This window comes from Clinocottus analis, unplaced genomic scaffold (assembly GCF_023055335.1).
Source record: "Clinocottus analis isolate CAN_PGR_092001 unplaced genomic scaffold, fCliAna1.0.p SCAF_21, whole genome shotgun sequence".
Taxonomy (NCBI): domain Eukaryota; kingdom Metazoa; phylum Chordata; class Actinopteri; order Perciformes; family Cottidae; genus Clinocottus; species Clinocottus analis.
This window is the reverse complement of record NW_027175943.1, coordinates 4,312,804-4,330,955: the sequence shown is the minus strand read 5'-3', so window position 1 is coordinate 4,330,955 and position 18,152 is coordinate 4,312,804. Positions and strand designations below refer to the sequence as shown.

Here is an 18,152-nt window from a genome sequence, read left to right as displayed (position 1 = left end):
TAAATCAATTACACCTGTTTCGGAGACAAACACAAATGCTGAAATACCAACAGCTCACCTTCAGTTTTATCCACACTTTCAGGTCATTCCCGAGTGTTGGTCCACTCCTCTGTTCGCTGACACGAACACGCAGCGTCTCTGCTGCGCTTTCTCTTTCGTTTGTCAGAAAATGCATTCAGGGTGTGTCGGAAATATATCTCATTAAAGAGACGGTTCACGTGACTGACAAGGAAGATAAATACTTTTGCTCGAATGGCTCTTTGTGCAAATCCATGTCAAATAAATCGCAAGCTACAAAAAAGCGTCTCCTCTGTCTTCTCTCTCTGCTTTACGGGAGGACCTGAACGCAGCATTTGCAGCTGTCTGATGCACCTTTGCCATTTGTGGATAATCTCAGAATCCATACAGATGTTTGAATATAACAAAATCTCTAGACAATGTGTTTAGTTTTCGCCCTAAAGATTTGCAGCCTTTAGCCAGTATTTAATTATTACATTTACTGTGATTTAAAATGAAAGCAACTATATAAATTATGTTATGCATGGCGTTATGTATGTCTCTTGCACGGTTCCATGGTGGACCCTGTTGATCACATGAGACTTTCTGCCTTCTATTAATACCCTGTTGATGTGGCTTTAGTGTAAGCTTTAATATCTGCACACTTAATGAAAGACAAAGGCTTAAAACAACACTTTTCTTTATTTTACAGCATATTAAAATGAGTATTGCACTAAAACATTGACGCTTTAAAAACGTGTAAACAGCAGCAGGGGGAGTTGGTCTCTGTCAAGCGGTCAGTCCTCCAGGAACCTTCACCACCATGTGGATCACGGACAGGTGCTGGATCCCATAAGCAGACAGCAGCCCGTCGTTTCCATCCAGCATCTTGTCTGTGAAGATCAGCCGCAGAGCATCCTCTCCTACATAGAGAGAGAGAGAGAGAGAGAGAGAGAGAGAGAGAGAGAGAGAGAGAGAGAGAGAGAGAGAAAGAGAGAGAGAGAGAGACATTAAAAATCACATTGAAAGAGACATCACAATATCATTTTATATATTTTGAAATATGTATTATTGGCCTTATAACTACACTATGAGTCTGTTTCTTCTCAGCTGGTTGAAGGCTTGAATGTGGCTGTGAAAAACAGTAATGGTGGATAATGCAGGTCTGAACCTCTGATTCAACAGTATTTCAATGGAAACTCCAAAAGATATTTTCTAAATTTACTAAATGAATCCCAGTTTGAATCCCAGGGAACTATTTAACCAAGTATTAAGTACAACTTTGAGGTATTTTTTCGTGTTTCTAGTGCTACTTTATAGTGTATGGATATTAATTAACCTAACCAACTAGCCAAAGGGCTATAGGAGTTTCTTCTCACTAAATTAAACATTACAATGTTGCTCATATGAACATGCATAATGACACATTTACTTTTCATACAGGAACTTTAAGTAGGCGACTCTTTGCTGTCAATACTTTTACTTCAGTGAAATGTTGAACGCAAGACAATTGTGTTACTACTTTTCTTCTCGTAAACACTCAGAGTACTTTCTACTTTCTCCACTATCAAGTCTTTGCTTTCTAAGAAAATTCAAATTGAAAAGCTTTTCCTAACGTCACTGGTGGCTCAAAGTTAAATTACCTGCGTTATCGGGGAGTTTCTCTCCGATCTTTTCCTTCAGCTGCAGCACCGTCATGTTCTTGAACTGCTCTTCCGTGTTGCACAGGTCAATCATCATCTTCTCCCCCCTCAGTCCGTTCACAATGACCTGGTAGATTTTTCCCATATTCGTGCTGTTCTTCTGGGAGTGTGTGCGAGTTGCTGTGTGCTGCTTTCGGCTCAACGTTGGCTCAAGAATAAAGACACTCCAGGGGCGTTTATGACAGACATGAGAGGAGGGCCGAAGATACTTTCACTTTCGCCACAGTGCAAAACAATATGATACACACGTAGCAGAAAGACTCTATAGAAAGAATGAGAGTACATGACTCATAGCTGCAACTATTCATATTAATAATTGTCACCTTTAACAATAATGCCAACTTCTTCGGTGCCAGCTGCTGAGGTGTTGTGCACATAACTTTTGATCCCAGTATGTCCTATTCAGCAGTCTGTCATACATTCAGTGTCACCATCTGGTGATAACTGGGAATCACCTAATACTCCAGCAGGGTCGGCCTCTGCCCATAGTGCTTGTTTACCAGTTCTCTGCATCCATGTGACTTCTTGTAAACGGCGAGGAGGAAAGTGAAAGTTAAATAAATTAAACAGGTTTTTGGTGGAGTCAGCGCCGTTGACACAGCAGTCAGCCTCTCACTGCGCAACGACGGCAGACGCAGAAGGAGTTTGTCGACGGGGAGCAGAAACAAGATGACTACTCAGCAACCCAATGAGAAAAGATACGACCCCAAAGACACCACTCTGAAGTTTGTCAACAGACCAGATGATCTGGATCCATTACGTAAGCAGATAAAACACAGTTTCATACAATTATTGTGTCGAATATGCGCAAGATGTCCTTAATTAATGTGTTTTGGTGCATGCATTGTTATCGTAATGAAGTCAATTAAACACATTATTTGTTCAATTCTACTTTGTTTATATGTATATGTAATGCAGATGAGAGGCTTTATTATCACAATGTTCTTAAAGCATGTGAACTCCTGCCACGTTGGATGTGAAGCTATGTGTGACTGTAATGGTGAGTTCAATGTCTGCTCTTGTGGTCGTGCTCCTCAGCACCAGACGAGGGAGACCTGGGTCTGCGGGCAGAGATGTCCTGCGGTCATGCCGTCACGCCAGAGTCCCTCACCGGGTGGTGCCGCAGCCTGCTGGATCAGGTACTTTCCAGCATCTCATTTACAGAAGTCAGGTGTTTTCACTCCATGTGGGAGGAGTTTTCAAACTCTTTCCCAAGAATGACTTATTTATTTCACTACATTTCACCGTTTTGACAACTTATTAAACTACCATGTGCTATTTTTAGTACAAACAGGACATTTGTACAGTGTTGTGTCCTCAGTGTTACATGTGAACTTTTATTCAGGATGGATGTCATTGGTTTATTAAACTGAATCCTTTGGTTTACATGTCAGGGATGTTCAACTGCCAGACATTTTGTTTTACCACATTTTCAACTGGCAATATAACATGTGTCCTTTTTAATTTCAGGGTAGGTACAAATTTAAGTGCCCTGCTTTAGGGAAAGGCAACTCGAAGAACTGTGGTGCAGAGTGGTCTTATCAAGAGGTGCGCAGACTGGCGGTGCTGACACCCGAAGAGATGCAGCACTTTGAGGAGAACATTGCACGTCTGGCCGCCACAGAATACTGTGAATTTAAAACAGTAAGTAGCCCGGTGTTTTACAGACTGATTTACTTATTTCTACTATATCCACCAATCATGCAGATAACACACAAAAAACAATGACGTAAGATGTAAAAAAGTTGAGGAAATTTGATTTTTCTATCGCTACTTTTTAGTTTTTGTATTGAACAAAAGAGAGATACATTAAACAAAAGAGATACATGTTAATTGGTTTACAGGTGCAGGAAGACAGATTGTTGGACTTTGCCAAAGCGTTAGACTTGTTAGCTGTTTCCCCTCACTTCCTGTCTTTAGTTGTATAAATATAACTGATAAAAGCTAATTACCCAAAATGTTACACTTTTCCATTACCGTCCCTTTCCAGTGTCCTGGCTGTAAAACCTATGTAGAGAGAGAGGACCCGAGTAACCTCAACGTGCAGTGCACAGTCTGCATCGCAGACAAGAAGAAAGTTTTCAATTTCTGCTGGCAGTGTCTGAATGAATGGAAAGGTAAAGCTCCACGCTCTGACCGCTGCGACAACGACGGCTGCGTCAACCTCGACCTCGAGGTCCTGAAAAACTGCAAGACCACCGACCTCCCTCAGGTGGACGGGGTCGACGCGTGTCCCTCCATCCGGGCCTGTCCCACCTGCGGTCAGAGGGTGGAGCACGACAAAACGGGCTGCAAGAACATCATCTGTCCTCGCTGCCAGGTCGAGTTCTGCTTCGTGTGTCTGAAGCTCACTCCCGAGTGCCTGAAGACGAGCTCCTACTTCATCGCCTGCAGCGATGGTGTCGCTCCAAGGCAAACCTCCATACCCGTGTGGCAAAGAAAATAAGAGCGAATGTGCACACAGTCACTGCTTGTAACGTAGCTTTCCCTGTTCTTTCATTGCTAGATTTAGTTGCCAACAGAAGTTTAAAGTGTTGACTTAATATTTGTGATATAACATTAATCATATCTACTATATTTCTCGCAATGTCTTAATCTTTGTAATGCTGCCACTGAAAGTTGTTATTGATATTTGTTTATGGTTCATCATTGATAACTTAATAAAGTTCACCCAAACTTATATGATGCAGAATGTCTATTTCATGGATGTGTGTGAATACATTTCCTCTAGGTTGGACGAAGTTACGCAGCAGCTAAATCTTTAAACTTTATAATCATCACTCACTGGAATAGCCATCTCTCCGTTTCTTTTTCACAAACTGCTCGGTCTCCAGCATGAAGCAGTGATTCGCTGCTGGCTCGCTCTCACTGGGACACTTGAATACAACGGAGCGTCGTTAGTGTCATTAGTAACACCTGCGCTTTCCCTCCTCCTGACAAATCAAAAGGTCTGCTGTGAAGAAGGTCTGTTGAACCGTTGCAAGTTCAATAAATATAGAATATTACAGAAGGAAAATAAACTGTACTCATTATAAAATAAAACACACACGGACTTTAACCACTGCACATGTTGCTGCCGCGTGCAGACACACAGGACTGAAACCGCGAGGTGCTGAGTCAGTGCTTCAGTCTCTCAGCTGCTGCTTTTGTCCCCGCACTACACCTGACATATTTACAATGTCAATCTGCAAATAATGTTTAATAATGATGACACGTTAAGACTGGAAGACTGGTTTAATGTGACCAACAAAGTCATATTTATTTTTCTTACACTCATTTAACACAACCAAAACCAAATCAAATGGCCAAAAAGAACAGTAGAAAACAAACAATTATATAAAACATACAAACAAAACCATGGGGACAAAAGAACTGCATAATAGATCATAAAAAAAACCTAAACGGATGACATCACTTCAAATCAATTCTATAAAAATGGGTTTTAAGAAGTGATTTAAAAGAAGTGATTGATTCTGAAGTGGAGGTTTCTCTGATTTCACTTCTCCAGCTGACCTCTGACCTCTGGTTAACAAGGAGTGGTTTCATGTGTACTGGAAACTAATCCATGTTTAACGGTCGTGTGTTCTCGATAATAATCAGTACATAAAATGTGTGCACAGGCTTTGAGACTAATTAAAAATACAATTAAAGTGAGTGGAATAATTATGTATGAAAGTATTATTTCACTTGCTAAGAATCACCCAGTATATTAAATGACATCTTGTAATGTAATAAACTATATTGATGAAAATGGCCTTCCCATTTAAATTGTTACATTATGCAATCATAGCATTTTATAGTGTCTATAGCTTAAGGTTCGAGGCACACCCGTCACATCAAACAGCAGACGCTTTCACAGGAGATTAGCTTTCTCTTTGCACCAAAATCACAGCAGATTCTTTGTTGTCTCCTCCTATTTATACCTCTTTCTTTAGCGCTTCTTCAATCTCCTGGTTGATATGTGGCAGACAACAATTCATTTTGAATTCATTGTAAAAAGAAGTCCACTTAGTCTTATCTTCTCTGACAGACTTGTTCTTTAAGTTAACACGTTCTTGCTTATCAAAGGAAATGAAACTTGAAAGAGGATAAATCATATGTATAAAAAGTGAGTTACACCTTCAGATAACGGTTCCTATATAGCTATAGGTTACAAGATCCCTGTTTCATATTAGTCAGTTAGGACCTAAACATTTTCTGAAAAAAATTCAGCAGGTTTTCATTACTTCGGTTTTTGCCCCCTTTGTCTCCCATTCCACCATCTCCCTGCCCTGGCTCTACATGCCCCCCACCCCGCAACCTTAGAACATAGACAATGATGGCCATGTCCTGGATTTTACAGTCACACAGGGTACGGCCGTCTTCCAACTGTTTGCCCAAGTAGATCAGTCGCTGTTGGTCTTCTACAACAAAACACACACAAACGCACACCCACACACACACACAGGGTCAAATGTGAGAACTGACATTTCTCCAAAATAAATCTACACTAAGGGCATATAGCCTATAATCCTTCAAAAGTAATTTAAATTCTGTATTAGTACTCGGAGCTACTCTTTATTAACACTCAATTTGTTTTCATGTGTAAAGTTAATACGCCGGCTTTAATAATTTAGCACTAGGTCTCGTTTAATGATGAGTTTCTGGAGCCATGCCTATTTTCAGATAACTTCAAAACTCGAAAGGCTCTTGCTAGAACCAGTGTTTGGTTTGTCCCTTCTGGGCTGCTGTAGAAACACGAGGACCCGCTCCCGAAAGAGATATAACTGGAACGAAGACACAATGATTCTTAGTGTCAGGAGAGAAAACATGAATGTCACACACCGTTCCTTTAATAGACAACTTAAAGGAAACATTTGCAGAGTTTAAACCTTACCTTGACCTATTTGAGTAAGTTATACACTTTGAAAAACGCCTGTAGTTGTTACTGATGTTGTGTGTCTTCGAGGCGCAGCTGCAGAATCTGTTGTTCTGCTGCATATCAGTGATGTGATGCACTTGGTATGAAGACTCCTACTTCAGTTTCGATAGCAGCGGGGAAACTTGAATTCAGAAGGTGTACGATTGTATTTTTCAGGTGTAAGAATATTTCCTTCGTTGGCATTTTGTAAGCACTCGCTCACGGAGGCCTTTAAGTGCTAATATAGAATATATACAATTCAGTTGAAGAACTTACACTTATATTCTTATATATATATATTATTTATATACATATATATATATAATTATATATATTTTAAGTCTCACGTACTAGTACCCCCATTTGAACCTGTTAGCCTCAGTGTCAAGTTTCAATCATGAAGGTGTGGAGGTGATCATACAAAGTGACTCTGCCAACCTGGGACTCCATCTTTAGCGCGTATCCTGCTCTTCAGATCCTCCACCAGGCAGCTCTTAAACTCATCTTCATCCAGACGGATGTCAAAGATTTTACCGGTCAAAGCTGGGATGAAGAGCGTTATTTTCGTGGATTTAACAAATGAGAAAATAACTGACTCGTGCTGGATTCCATAGTCAGAGAGTTTAGCAGCATCTTCCAGTATGAAGGTATATCCTCTTCTGAAGAGCAGATGCTGGGAACAATCTACATTAGAGAGAGAGAGAGAGAGAGAGAGAGAGAGAGAGAGAGAGAGAGAGAGAGAGAGAGAGAGAGAGAGAGAATGAGAGAGAGAGTCAACAGACTGACAACATTTCAACAAGACAAATCAGCAAAGATGCCATGTCGTCAATCACAGGAAGTCATTTTAATTCGCCCTCCAGTGACCTGCTGCAGTCTCACTCCGTGTCCCTACACTCACACCATTGCATGCACATACACAAAACAATAAGTCCCAAGGGATTTAAGTTGAATTAAACAACCCAACTTGATATTATTAACTGGATGATTTGCGCGCTAGCCCGCAGACCGAAGCGACACGTGGCTAGTTCAGTCGTGAGCGTGCAGCTGGTCGTGTTTGTGGCCTTCACCTCGTAGAGTCGCTCTTTTCCGCATCTCTCCCCTCAGCTGCAGGACCGTGCAGCTCGCGTACTCTGCGTCGCACACCTCGACCTCTGTGGTCTTCCCACACGTCTCTTGGATGAAGACCTTCACAACCATGTCTGTGCTGTTCGTCTGCGAGCTTCTCCGACGATCTTCACTTGCTGGAGATGATCCTACAGCCACGAAAGCGATGAGCTGAAGAATACTTTCACTTTCGTCTTTGAAATTAAAGGCATATACACCAGCCTTAACCTGGACTCACGTTCTAGCCTGTAAACCTCACATCCAGTGCTGATTCTTATTCATTTATTGTTTTTAAACGTATTCGACTCTATTCATGTAAAGGGAAACTTGAATGATGTCGCATTGGAGTGGAAATGTACATACATAGTATATTAGTGTGTAACTACTGAAACTGTGGTCTTTGAAATATGCTCTTAATGTAATTTAGAAATGTATTCTTGAAATATTGTAAGATAATAAATTGTACTTTTTCACCATTCATATCTGTTAACCCTTCATTGACACAAAACACGTTAAATTTTAATAAATAAGTTAACAAAATGTTTTTTTAAAGGGTAGTTCCACTCAAAAGGAGATCAGGCCTTGAGGTACAAAACAAAACAACATTTCATGACACAACAACTCAGTCAATAGGTGTTTTTAATAGGTTTTGGTTAGATGCCTTAAAAAAAGTCTTATATGTATGAGTCTCTCTTTAATATTGGTAATTTCTTTGTAGCCGATCGTTAGCTTTTCACTTCAGCCATTTGGAGGATCAACAGTCAACAGTGTCAAAAGAATTATCTGAGTACGAGTCCTGCTTCACATGAGCTATATTTCAAATGACAATTCACACATCACATACATTCTTCACCTCCATGGCTCTCTTTTGAATGTGTCATTGCTCTCTGCAGCCTTTCTTCTCCCTCTGGGACTAGCATTTATTTCTCCCTTTTTCCCAGTTTGTGTGCTCGCCAGTTTACAGCCGCTGTCACACCCGACGGGTTGGTGCACAGTCGATTGCTGCTGCATGTGTCTCGTCAGGGATGGAAGTGGAGAAGAAGTGAAGCCGTTGGAGGAAACGTGAAGTGACGTTAGATCAGAATCCCACATGTTTGCACTGAACCCCGCCTCTTTTTTCTGTTTAGCTCCATTTCCTTTTACCTCTGTTACTGCCTCTCTTTTGTTTTTGAAAACTTTAGCTTCTGCAGGTTTGGCTCCATTTCTTGTCCCATCTTTTTCTAGCTTTGCCTTTTGTGTTTGCAAACTTGGTCTGTAGCCCTCTCCATCTGCTCCAACGTCTGTCTGAAGTCTGTCTGGCTCTTCCTTCTGTTCCCAGCGGCCACGGCTCTTGTTTAATCCATCGCTATTTGAGCGCTTCAAGTTCCCCCCTCCGTCGCAGCGTTCGTCCTTCAGCGGCTCGGCTGCGAGAGCCGCTCCTCTCTCCGTCTCGTCATGAGACTGCCGGTCGCCTTCATCAGCTTTTTCAGCATGTCTGCTAACTTGGAAGGTAAAAATGGGAGGTTAATAATAATTTAAATAGCACCTTTTGTATAGAAAATGTCATCTTCCCCGCCTTAAGATGCTAACAGACTTCAGTGTTAGACTTGAATAGTAAAGGAGTTTAAATGAAAACTGTAAACAGAGGCAAACAAAACTCATTAAAACATAAAGTAAATGCAAACTTACCCTTCCTGTACATGAGGAGGTAAGCTGTACAAGACCTCAGAGAGTCATTTTTAGCCCCAAACAGTGGTGGAATGACCTGTAGAATTAAAAATAATAACAGTGAATCTTAAACTCTGTGTTGTTGAACTGTGTGAGGATTTGTGAAACTGGACTGCAAATACAACTCCTTACCCTGTTAACAATGCGGTCATTGAAGTGATACCACATGTGAGTTTCAAAAGAGTTGATTTGTGCAGTGTAGTGGCCGCCTGTTAGGTTCCCGAAGTGGTGAACCAAAGCGTAGAGGTCGTACTTACAATTCTGAGGAGACGGAAATGAAACGTCACCACGTTCAAGAAATGTTCAATCAAAACAATGTGCTGCTAAAATGAATATAAAAATGAAAAAAGCATACCTCCATGTGTAAAGTGTGCGGGACGTCCACGTTGCAGTGAAGCTTCACGTAACACCTGCGCGTGTAGTCAAAGCTGAATCTCTTCAGCAGGAGGGTCAAAACCTTTGGACTTTGTGTCATCTCACATCCCTAGACCACACAATGAAAACCCAACAGACTTCAGTGGATCTGAATCAGGAGTCAGGAATCAGGTCTGACCTACTGTACTGAGATGCATGAAGCTGTATTCAATGTTACATAAGCCTTGTGAAAGTATGGAAACGTTTTCAGGCAAATTAAAAAAGACAAAACATGAACTGAATACTCACAAAATCTGCCTCTCGCTTTTTATTGCAGCGGTTGCAGTGCACTTTGTTGTCCCCGCAGACCTTTTCTCCCTTGAAGAACGCCTTCAACCCGTTCTCCTGCAAACATAGTACATTCACTCAGCCTGCGTGGGTCTTTTCTTGTGTATTTCTGAAAAAAATACGCAACTCTTATTCTCGTTAAAGGGAAGCGCAGTACCACGGTGTAGGTCTGACGATGCAAATCTTCCACCGCAAGCGGCAGAATCCAAAATGAAACCCTGGAATCGTTCCTCTCTTTGCACTTCAGGCACGTGGTCTTGTGATTCAGCTCCCCCTTGAATATCTAGACACAAAAAGGACGTCACAGGTTCAATAAGTGATAGGGAGACAGGGAGGGAGACAAATATTTAAATAATGTCCTCCTGCAGACTTGAAGACTTAAACAACTCCTGTAGTATAATCCACATCCCTAATCTTTGACCTCTTTAACTCTTTATCAGTGGAGGAATGTAACTAAGTATATTTACTCAAATGCAGAACATATGCACAAATGTAATGGTAGCTTTACTCGGGTATGCCCATTTCATTGTCTCTTACAATTCACAAACCAAACAATAAATGGATTGATCATGAAAATACCAGTAGTAATAATGTAATGTAATGGTAATCTAATGACGAACTATATAACATTACATCAATTATTTAGTTTAATCTCCAAATCCTCTCCTTTGCTATCCGTACCGTGGCTGCCTCTGGACTGGTCAAACACAAAATCTTCTCAAAATACTCCGCCGCATCCCGCTGCTCATACACTTAAAGAAGGAGAGAGGACAAACATTCATCATTGTGAGCGTCTATGCAGGATCTTCACTCACAAGCGGCTGCAGGAGCAGTGTGACGTCTCAAATCCAAACCTACCGTTTGTGATACCCAGTGTCTTTGTGAGGTTTTTTGTTTTTGCCGTACTTTTCTGTAAATCAGCAAATAGTCTTTTCAGCTGCGGGTCAATTGTTGTTAAATCTTCACTGCAGCATCTGTGGCACAGTGAGAACAACGCGGTACTTTATTGGAATGAAGTAAGTTATTTTTTAATGTATTTGTCAGAGCCAGGCTAGCTGTTTCCCCCTGCCTCCAGTCTCTGTGCTAAGCTACGCTAACACCGCTGTCTCCAGCTCCACTAAACAAACATGAGTGGTATCCATTGATCTGGACTGTCTAAATATATTTTTTGAAGCGGGCGTTACCGACCGTTTCACAGCGTCCCGGAAGTCTTCGGTCATGAAGAGCACCTGAAGAACGCTGTTCAGATAGCACAGCAGACCTGGACTGTTCAAGCCGTGGTAATCTAAAGGACACAACAGTGACACAAGGCTCACAGCAGCTACAGTATCGCCACACTCTGGAGCATAGAAGACACATTGTTTGAATGTAGTGTCACTTACCCGAGATGGTGAAGTTGTCTAGTTTCTCTCGGAACCTTTCAAAAAGGTCATGATTCATAATGATGTCTTTTGAGTGACATTTTTATGTCGGATGTACGGATTCAACCTGCTGAAGCACAAGACATACAGCAGAGGTTGAGAGACAGAAAGCATGCACTGGTGGCTTGATTTTACACTCACAAGACAGAAACCGGATCATTAACAACAATAGCACAACATTGAACAGTAAAACCAGCCAGAGGATATATATAGTATTACAGGGCTAGTTTCTGATGGTTTTGCATGTATTTTGATACTGTCTTATTAGCTAATAATGATGGCAGAGGGGTCATTTTCTTTCATTACCTGGCATAATTGTGAAAAACATACTTCTCACATGTATAAATTATTTCGAAACGTACTCACACTGACAATATTATGATTGCACCACTTACATTTGGATTAAAATGGTATTTTTTCCCATTGATCTGCTTGTCGACCTTTTGACTAATTCTACTTCAGTAACACGTTGGTGAGCGTACAATATTATACTTAAATATGTTGAATAAGATAATGGATAATGGATGAATGGATGGTTAAGATAATGGATGGATGGAGAATAATATTTCACTTTCTTCTGCCATATAAACAGTTTCTATGTACTTTTACTGGAGTTCTGTACTGAAGTCATTAACATACCATTAATGTCACTTGCACTACATTCTGTCAAGAAATGTTGCATCATTTGTTTTTTAAACAGGGCTACAAAACACAAATATGATGCTGTGATGATTGTTAGAAAAATAAACTCTGCATCAACTATATATCAGAATATAAAACTGCACACATTGTGCCCCTTCTTGTGTTCCGTTTTCTCTTTGTGAGATCAAATGATAAATAAACAGTTAGATTCTGCACATGCGCAATAAATAAGTATACTTTCACTTCAGGAAAAAGCCCATGTGGAAGCCAGAAGTATACACACATCACAATGAGGAAGCAAATCGATACGTAAGTTCGCATTTCAACGACATAGTCAAACAATAAAATATAGTTTTAAGACCAAACACACACAGCAACGAATAAAATCACAGTACATTGAACCCAAGAAGTAACCATTGAACGCAGCTGGTGTGTTTGGGTGTCAAGGAAACCCACGCGCGCAGCCTTTCAATCCTCCATTATTAGACCTACCAGCGCCTCCAAAAGAGGTTTTAAATAAATAAGTAAGACAAAAAGCACACTATAACTTAAGGTCCAATAGCACACGGTGACTTTGTTTTGGGTGTGCGGCGATAAGGGAGGGAGAAGCACGAGGACATCCTCACCGAGCAGCCGAGCTGTTTATCCGACTGCACTTCTTTCACTTTCGATACCAACGACGAGGGTTGGAGGAGGAAGACACCGCGACAGACAGACAGACAGACAGACAGACAGGAGGACAAAACACAGTCTGAAAGTCACATTAACAACTCACTGCGTTTGACTTCCAGCTGAATCCTCCTGCCGTCAGACGCTGGAGAGGTTTCATGCGCTTCCGGGTTGAGAGACATCTCGAAAGGGATTGCCGGGAAAGGAAAGTTAGACACGAACTGTTCCTCCAAGGTAAGACACGACTTCCTCTTAAAAATCTTAATAACATGTATGTAACACTGCAGGTTGTGTTAACAATGTGTCATGTCAGTGTGTCATAAATTGAAATGACCAATGTGAGAGATATCCGCTGCTTTCTGAAGAGGCACCACGAGCATTAGCGTTTGATTTACATATTCGCTGGTTCAAACAAGATTTTTCTTCTGCAAAATGAACATGTTTCGAGTTTTTTTTAGTATTAACTTAAATGCTGTTTTCCCTACGGTGTTATGAATTCTTTCATGTGGACATAAGCCAGCTGGAAATCCCCATTCAGTGACTCAGTCTGATAAGAATCTGAACAACGGCACACATTTTTAGAGTCACATCATAAACACAATGTTCCTTATGACTTCAGGAGTAATCCAGTGATGGTTGTACTTCAGTGGATGCATTGCAAACATGCACTATTGATACCTAATTCTGCATTCTTTTAAGCCCACAGTTCATGCCCAAAAACAGACAAAAAAAAAACAATGATAGGAGTTTTAAAATCTTTTTTTTTAAACCGTATATTGTGATATTATGTCAACCATATAATAATTTGACATGAGGCTATGAATTCTCAGAATGTCCCATACCAATCCCTGTCTCAGATCGTAATGATAGTGATGATATTACGTCTGTACAGTGGGACGTCGTGTTGTTTAAATCATAGCCAGCAATCATAGTGCCTGACTCTTTTTTTTTTTCTCCACTTTATAGGAGAATCAAAATGAGCATTCGGGGACAGGAACAGGTGGAGAAGAAGTACGACCCACATGACACCACCCTGACGTTTGTCGACAGGAAGGATGAACTGGATCCAATGTGTGACGATGACTGTCTCCGAGCAGAGATGTCCTGCGGCCACGCTGTCACTCCCGACTCCCTCACAAATTGGTGTCGTAGCGAGCTGGATAAGGTACCTCAAGACAGTTGGTATAGCATCTTGCTTGTGTCACGCCAGTCAGACTGATGACAATAGAGCATGTGATGTAAAAACATGTTTTCTTAAAAGCTTAGAAACCTCCATGGCAGATCAGCTGCTCTGAAATTCCCATGAATTCTTAACTGTCTCCTCTTCTCTTTGCCGCGTTAAGGGTAACTACAAATTTCGATGCTGTGCACTGGTGGAGGGGAACAAACAGTGCAACAAGCTGTGGTCGTACCCAGAGGTGTGCAGACTGGCGGATTTGTCTGTTGAGGAAATGGAGTACTTTGAAGATAATATGGCTCGCCTGGCTGCTGCAGAATACTGTGAAGTCCAGACGGTAAGTAATCCCGGGCTCTTTGTGTTGCTTTGAACGTTGAAAAGTTCAGATTTTGATATTTAAAATGGCATAAAGCGCACTGATTTTTTTTCAAAAATCTGTTCAATAATCAGTGCCCGCGGTGTAAAACGAGCGTGGAGAGGAAGGATCTCTCCAACCTGTGCGCCCGCTGCACCGTGTGCACAGCCGATCGGAAGAAGGCCTATGACTTCTGCTGGCAGTGCCGGAGGAAGTGGAAAGGTCCGGGCCCTCGATCGGACCGCTGCGACAACGACGACTGCATCGACGGTAACCTGGAGCTCCTGCAGACGTGTAATACCATCAGCCTGCCCGCGGTGGAGGGGGTCACCCACTGCCCCTCCGTCCGAGTCTGTCCCACATGCGGCATGAAGGTGGAGCACAGCCAGCAATACTGCAAAAATATCCTCTGCCCTCGCTGCCAGGTCGAGTTTTGTTTCGTCTGCCTGAAACTGAAGCGAGAATGTTGTAAGACCAGCAGCCCGTACAGGATCTGTCCCGGGGGTGTGGCTCCCAGACAGACATCTGTCCCCGTGTGGAAGAGGAAATGAAAAAGAAACAGATGCTTGTGCTTCATGAATAATTTACTAAATTACTCCGAAACATATTCTATACACAAAATGTGATAAATACTCACGCTATGACGCCAAAAGACATTAAGCATTGTTGTTTTATTGTGGGAGTACTCTGCCTCCTTCTGGATGGACTTTACATTGAACGTGACAATGAGCTGCTGGAGACGTTATTACTTCTAGACACACAAAGAAACGTTTCCTGAAAAGAGTTCACTTAGATTTCAGAATGAATTTTGAAACTTTATCTACTAAATAAAATCATATATATATATATATATATATATATATATATATATATATATATATATATATATATATATATATATATATATTAAACATTATCTGATTACTATGACACATTAACCACAACCTCACAACTAACTACAATGTGCATGTTCATGTGATTTTTACATTAATATTGTTTCAGTTAATTTAGTTAATATAATTAAATGTAATACTGGAAAATCCTAACTGGATGTGTTTTGTATTTTGTCACAGGATGATCAATCACATCATTCTCCTCTGGTTTAATAAATGAAAGACAATAATACAAAATAGTTCATTCATAGTTGTCTTTCTGACCTTTATTGGATTTAAAGTGAAGAAAATTGTATTTATTTACCAATAATGTGTTAATATTACAATAAAGTATTTGTATGATCATACCTCTATACATGAATAAATATACAGTTGTTGGTTAAGGGTTTATTCTTACACTAAAATAACAGAAGAATGGCACTTGATCTACCTGTTTTATTTATATAAGAGATGATTTCCATACTTGGTTTTCTGCTCTCTTTTATTTTACCCAGATCCAGGATGCAACCACATTCATGAATGATTAGGCGGATGTGTCATGTGATTAGAAGAGAAAGTAAGTTAAGGAGTTGTTTTGCAGTCAAAGTGAATACATGACTAACTGAAGGTCAGAGCAGTGACCAGCAGGGGGCGCCATTGTGTAAGAGTTAAACGTTGAGCACCTGCATGACTCCATGATGTGGTTTCACAAGTTAGAAATTGTAATAAGCATAAGGGTCATTCCAGGTTTAAGTTTTTGACAATAACACATTTACTCAGAATATGACTTGTTCTAAATATATCTTCAATATCAACCAAAACATTTGTTTCTGTACATGCGTCTGCATTTACATGCAAAGCTTCAAACAGTTCTTGAAAGACGGTACATGGTGGACTTCCTGTCTGAGAAAGAACCTTTCAAATGAATACAATAAAAAGGTGTATTTGCATGACTTGAGACTACAGTGCTGTGTCAACAGACGTCCTCTGCCACACGGGCATCGAGGTCTGTCTCGGTGCCACACCACCGGCGCAAAGATTAAAAAATGTGATCACGTTTGTCTCATCGGCGCAGTCTTTAGTCAGCTTCAGGCACACAAAACAGAACTCCAGTTTACACCGAGTACAGAAAATGTTTTTACACTCGGTTCTGTCATGCTCCAACATCAGACCACAGGTGGGGCAGGCACGGATGGAGGGACAGCCGGTGACCCCTTCCACATCCTCAAAGGTGATCTCAGGGCAGCTCTTCAGTATATCAAGCGGGTTCTGGCAGTCAACATTTTTACAGTGGTCTGAACGAGGAGACGGACCTTTCCATTTCTTCAAACACTGCCAGCAGAATGTGTAAGGCCTTCCTCTTTTAGCCGTGCACACCGGGCATATCACGCTCAGATTATGGCGGTCCTTTCTCATCACATGGGACTTGCAACCAGGACACTGTGACAAGAAGCAGGAGAATGAAACTATAACTATTTGTTTTCTCACACACACACACACACACACACACACACACACACACACACACACACACACACACACACACACACACACACGATGTCTAACAACAGTTTGTAAATGGTTGTGATTGAGGTACTTACAAATTTGAAGCCCAAATCCATGGCAGTGTTTTGAAACACTTTTTTGTCAAAGTCATCAATTTCTTCGGGGGTCAGAAGAGCCATTTTACAAACCTCCTCGAAGGGCCACTCAACATCACAGACTCCGCACACAAATGTGCTGTTACCCTTAAATAGTATAAAGGAAATCAAAGAAAAACATTAAAGAGTTTAAAAAAATGAACTAATCACTTATCATCAACATAAATTTCTTTATTCAAATATGTTCTTCGATGTCAGGCAACCAGGGCATGCTAACTTCCGGGTTCTCCTGCAAAAATACATTATCTATGCAGCAATGTTTGTTTTAATATTAAAAATAGGTTTTCACTACAAAGTTGTTGTTTTTAATTAAACTTATATGCATTTTGTCTGTTTAAATTAGTCGCTAAAACATAATTGTTTCGTGATAGAGGTGACGTAAGCAGCATACCTCGTCCAGTTGATAGCGGCACCAGGTGGTGAGAGACGTTGGAGTGACAGCGTGCCCGCAGGACATCTGAGCTCTGAGAGACTTGTAGTCATAGCACTCAACTATGAGACGGAAACAAACAGATGTGCAGTGTTATAGTATATTAGCAAAGGTTATTTAAAATGTAAGAGTTAAGCTGATGAAAAAAAAAACTCGTGCTTGGTAAAAATAAATTGGTAATCTAACTACTTACAATCTAAATCGTCATCTCCCTCTACAAATGTAAGAGTGGTGTCTGCAGGGTCATAAAACTTCTTCTCCTCTTCTTCTTCTTCTTCAGTTGTGCAACTGCTACTATCTTCAGAATCAGAAATCAGCTCTTCCTCACGTCTTGCGTCCCTTTCGTCCTCATGTCTTGCGTCCCTTTTGTCTCCAAGTCCGTCCCTTGGGTCGTCATCTATGTTCCTCTCGTTACAACGTTCCTCCACGACATGATTAAAAAGGTCACAACTCGTCTGGTCTTTTTTTGCGACATGTCTGATTTCTCGTTTCTGCCTCTGTGTAGTTGAGGATGTGCCTCCCATGTTCACTCCTCATGCCCTCGACTCTCCTGTGAAATGACGACACCCTGCACGCCCTTTCTTAAGGCTGGATGAGAGGCAGCTTCCTCGTCCTTTCCGTGAAGTCATGTGATGTGTGTTGGCAGAAATGACTTGACTGTTGTTGTTTTGTTTTTTGGTTGTTTTTTTTTTTTTTACCTTTTGCATTACCTGAATACGAAAGGAAAAGGAGATATTGATGTCCTTGTGTGAAGGTTGTGACGTTCAAAATAAGTTTAAATAGTACTATAGATGTGTTTAATGTCCTAAAAG

General features: G+C 41.0%; 5 protein-coding genes and 1 long non-coding RNA gene across 8 annotated transcripts; 2 read left to right on the top strand and 4 right to left on the bottom strand.

The window, feature by feature from the left end:
* Positions 1–680: 680 nt before the first annotated feature.
* zgc:194655 (uncharacterized protein LOC794380 homolog) lies at positions 681–1,855 on the bottom strand. Its single transcript, XM_068588219.1, has 2 exons — positions 1,641–1,855; positions 681–920 (listed from the first exon to the last, which is right to left on the bottom strand). The coding sequence occupies exons 1-2, from the start codon at positions 1,783–1,785 to the stop codon at positions 787–789; spliced, it is 279 nt and encodes a 92-aa protein (XP_068444320.1). The 5' UTR covers positions 1,786–1,855; the 3' UTR covers positions 681–786.
* Positions 1,856–2,290: 435 nt separating this feature from the next.
* si:ch211-212k18.15 (uncharacterized protein LOC563681 homolog) lies at positions 2,291–4,380 on the top strand. The gene is made up of 4 exons (XM_068588120.1): positions 2,291–2,460; positions 2,739–2,839; positions 3,171–3,344; positions 3,691–4,380. The coding sequence occupies exons 1-4, from the start codon at positions 2,370–2,372 to the stop codon at positions 4,144–4,146; spliced, it is 822 nt and encodes a 273-aa protein (XP_068444221.1). The 5' UTR covers positions 2,291–2,369; the 3' UTR covers positions 4,147–4,380.
* Positions 4,381–4,976: 596 nt separating this feature from the next.
* Positions 4,977–7,853, bottom strand: LOC137792350 (uncharacterized). Its single transcript, XR_011078093.1, has 3 exons — positions 7,668–7,853; positions 7,039–7,284; positions 4,977–6,103 (listed from the first exon to the last, which is right to left on the bottom strand). It is a non-coding gene; the product is annotated as an uncharacterized lncRNA (long non-coding RNA).
* Positions 7,854–8,342: 489 nt separating this feature from the next.
* On the bottom strand, positions 8,343–13,038 carry LOC137792283 (ubiquitin carboxyl-terminal hydrolase 47-like). Of its 3 annotated transcripts, none has more exons than XM_068587888.1 (11): positions 12,952–13,038; positions 11,496–11,604; positions 11,302–11,398; positions 10,972–11,087; positions 10,795–10,865; positions 10,271–10,396; positions 10,075–10,170; positions 9,767–9,895; positions 9,544–9,672; positions 9,373–9,448; positions 8,343–9,185 (listed from the first exon to the last, which is right to left on the bottom strand). In XM_068587888.1, the coding sequence occupies exons 2-11, from the start codon at positions 11,551–11,553 to the stop codon at positions 8,554–8,556; spliced, it is 1,530 nt and encodes a 509-aa protein (XP_068443989.1). In that variant the 5' UTR covers positions 11,554–11,604; positions 12,952–13,038; the 3' UTR covers positions 8,343–8,553. The 3 variants fall into 3 exon arrangements, with proteins under 3 accessions (XP_068443989.1, XP_068443990.1, XP_068443991.1); XM_068587889.1 differs by having other exon boundaries at positions 11,496–11,601; positions 12,952–12,987; XM_068587890.1 differs by having other exon boundaries at positions 8,963–9,181.
* On the top strand, positions 12,428–15,127 carry LOC137792284 (E3 ubiquitin-protein ligase RNF19A-like). Its single transcript, XM_068587891.1, has 5 exons — positions 12,428–12,485; positions 12,968–13,079; positions 13,812–14,010; positions 14,189–14,359; positions 14,473–15,127. The coding sequence occupies exons 3-5, from the start codon at positions 13,822–13,824 to the stop codon at positions 14,926–14,928; spliced, it is 816 nt and encodes a 271-aa protein (XP_068443992.1). The 5' UTR covers positions 12,428–12,485; positions 12,968–13,079; positions 13,812–13,821; the 3' UTR covers positions 14,929–15,127.
* Positions 15,128–15,580: 453 nt separating this feature from the next.
* On the bottom strand, positions 15,581–17,874 carry LOC137792418 (E3 ubiquitin-protein ligase RNF19B-like). Its single transcript, XM_068588084.1, has 4 exons — positions 17,534–17,874; positions 17,302–17,402; positions 16,851–16,997; positions 15,581–16,689 (listed from the first exon to the last, which is right to left on the bottom strand). The coding sequence occupies exons 1-4, from the start codon at positions 17,862–17,864 to the stop codon at positions 16,210–16,212; spliced, it is 1,059 nt and encodes a 352-aa protein (XP_068444185.1). The 5' UTR covers positions 17,865–17,874; the 3' UTR covers positions 15,581–16,209.
* Between the last annotated feature and the right edge of the window lie 278 nt (positions 17,875–18,152).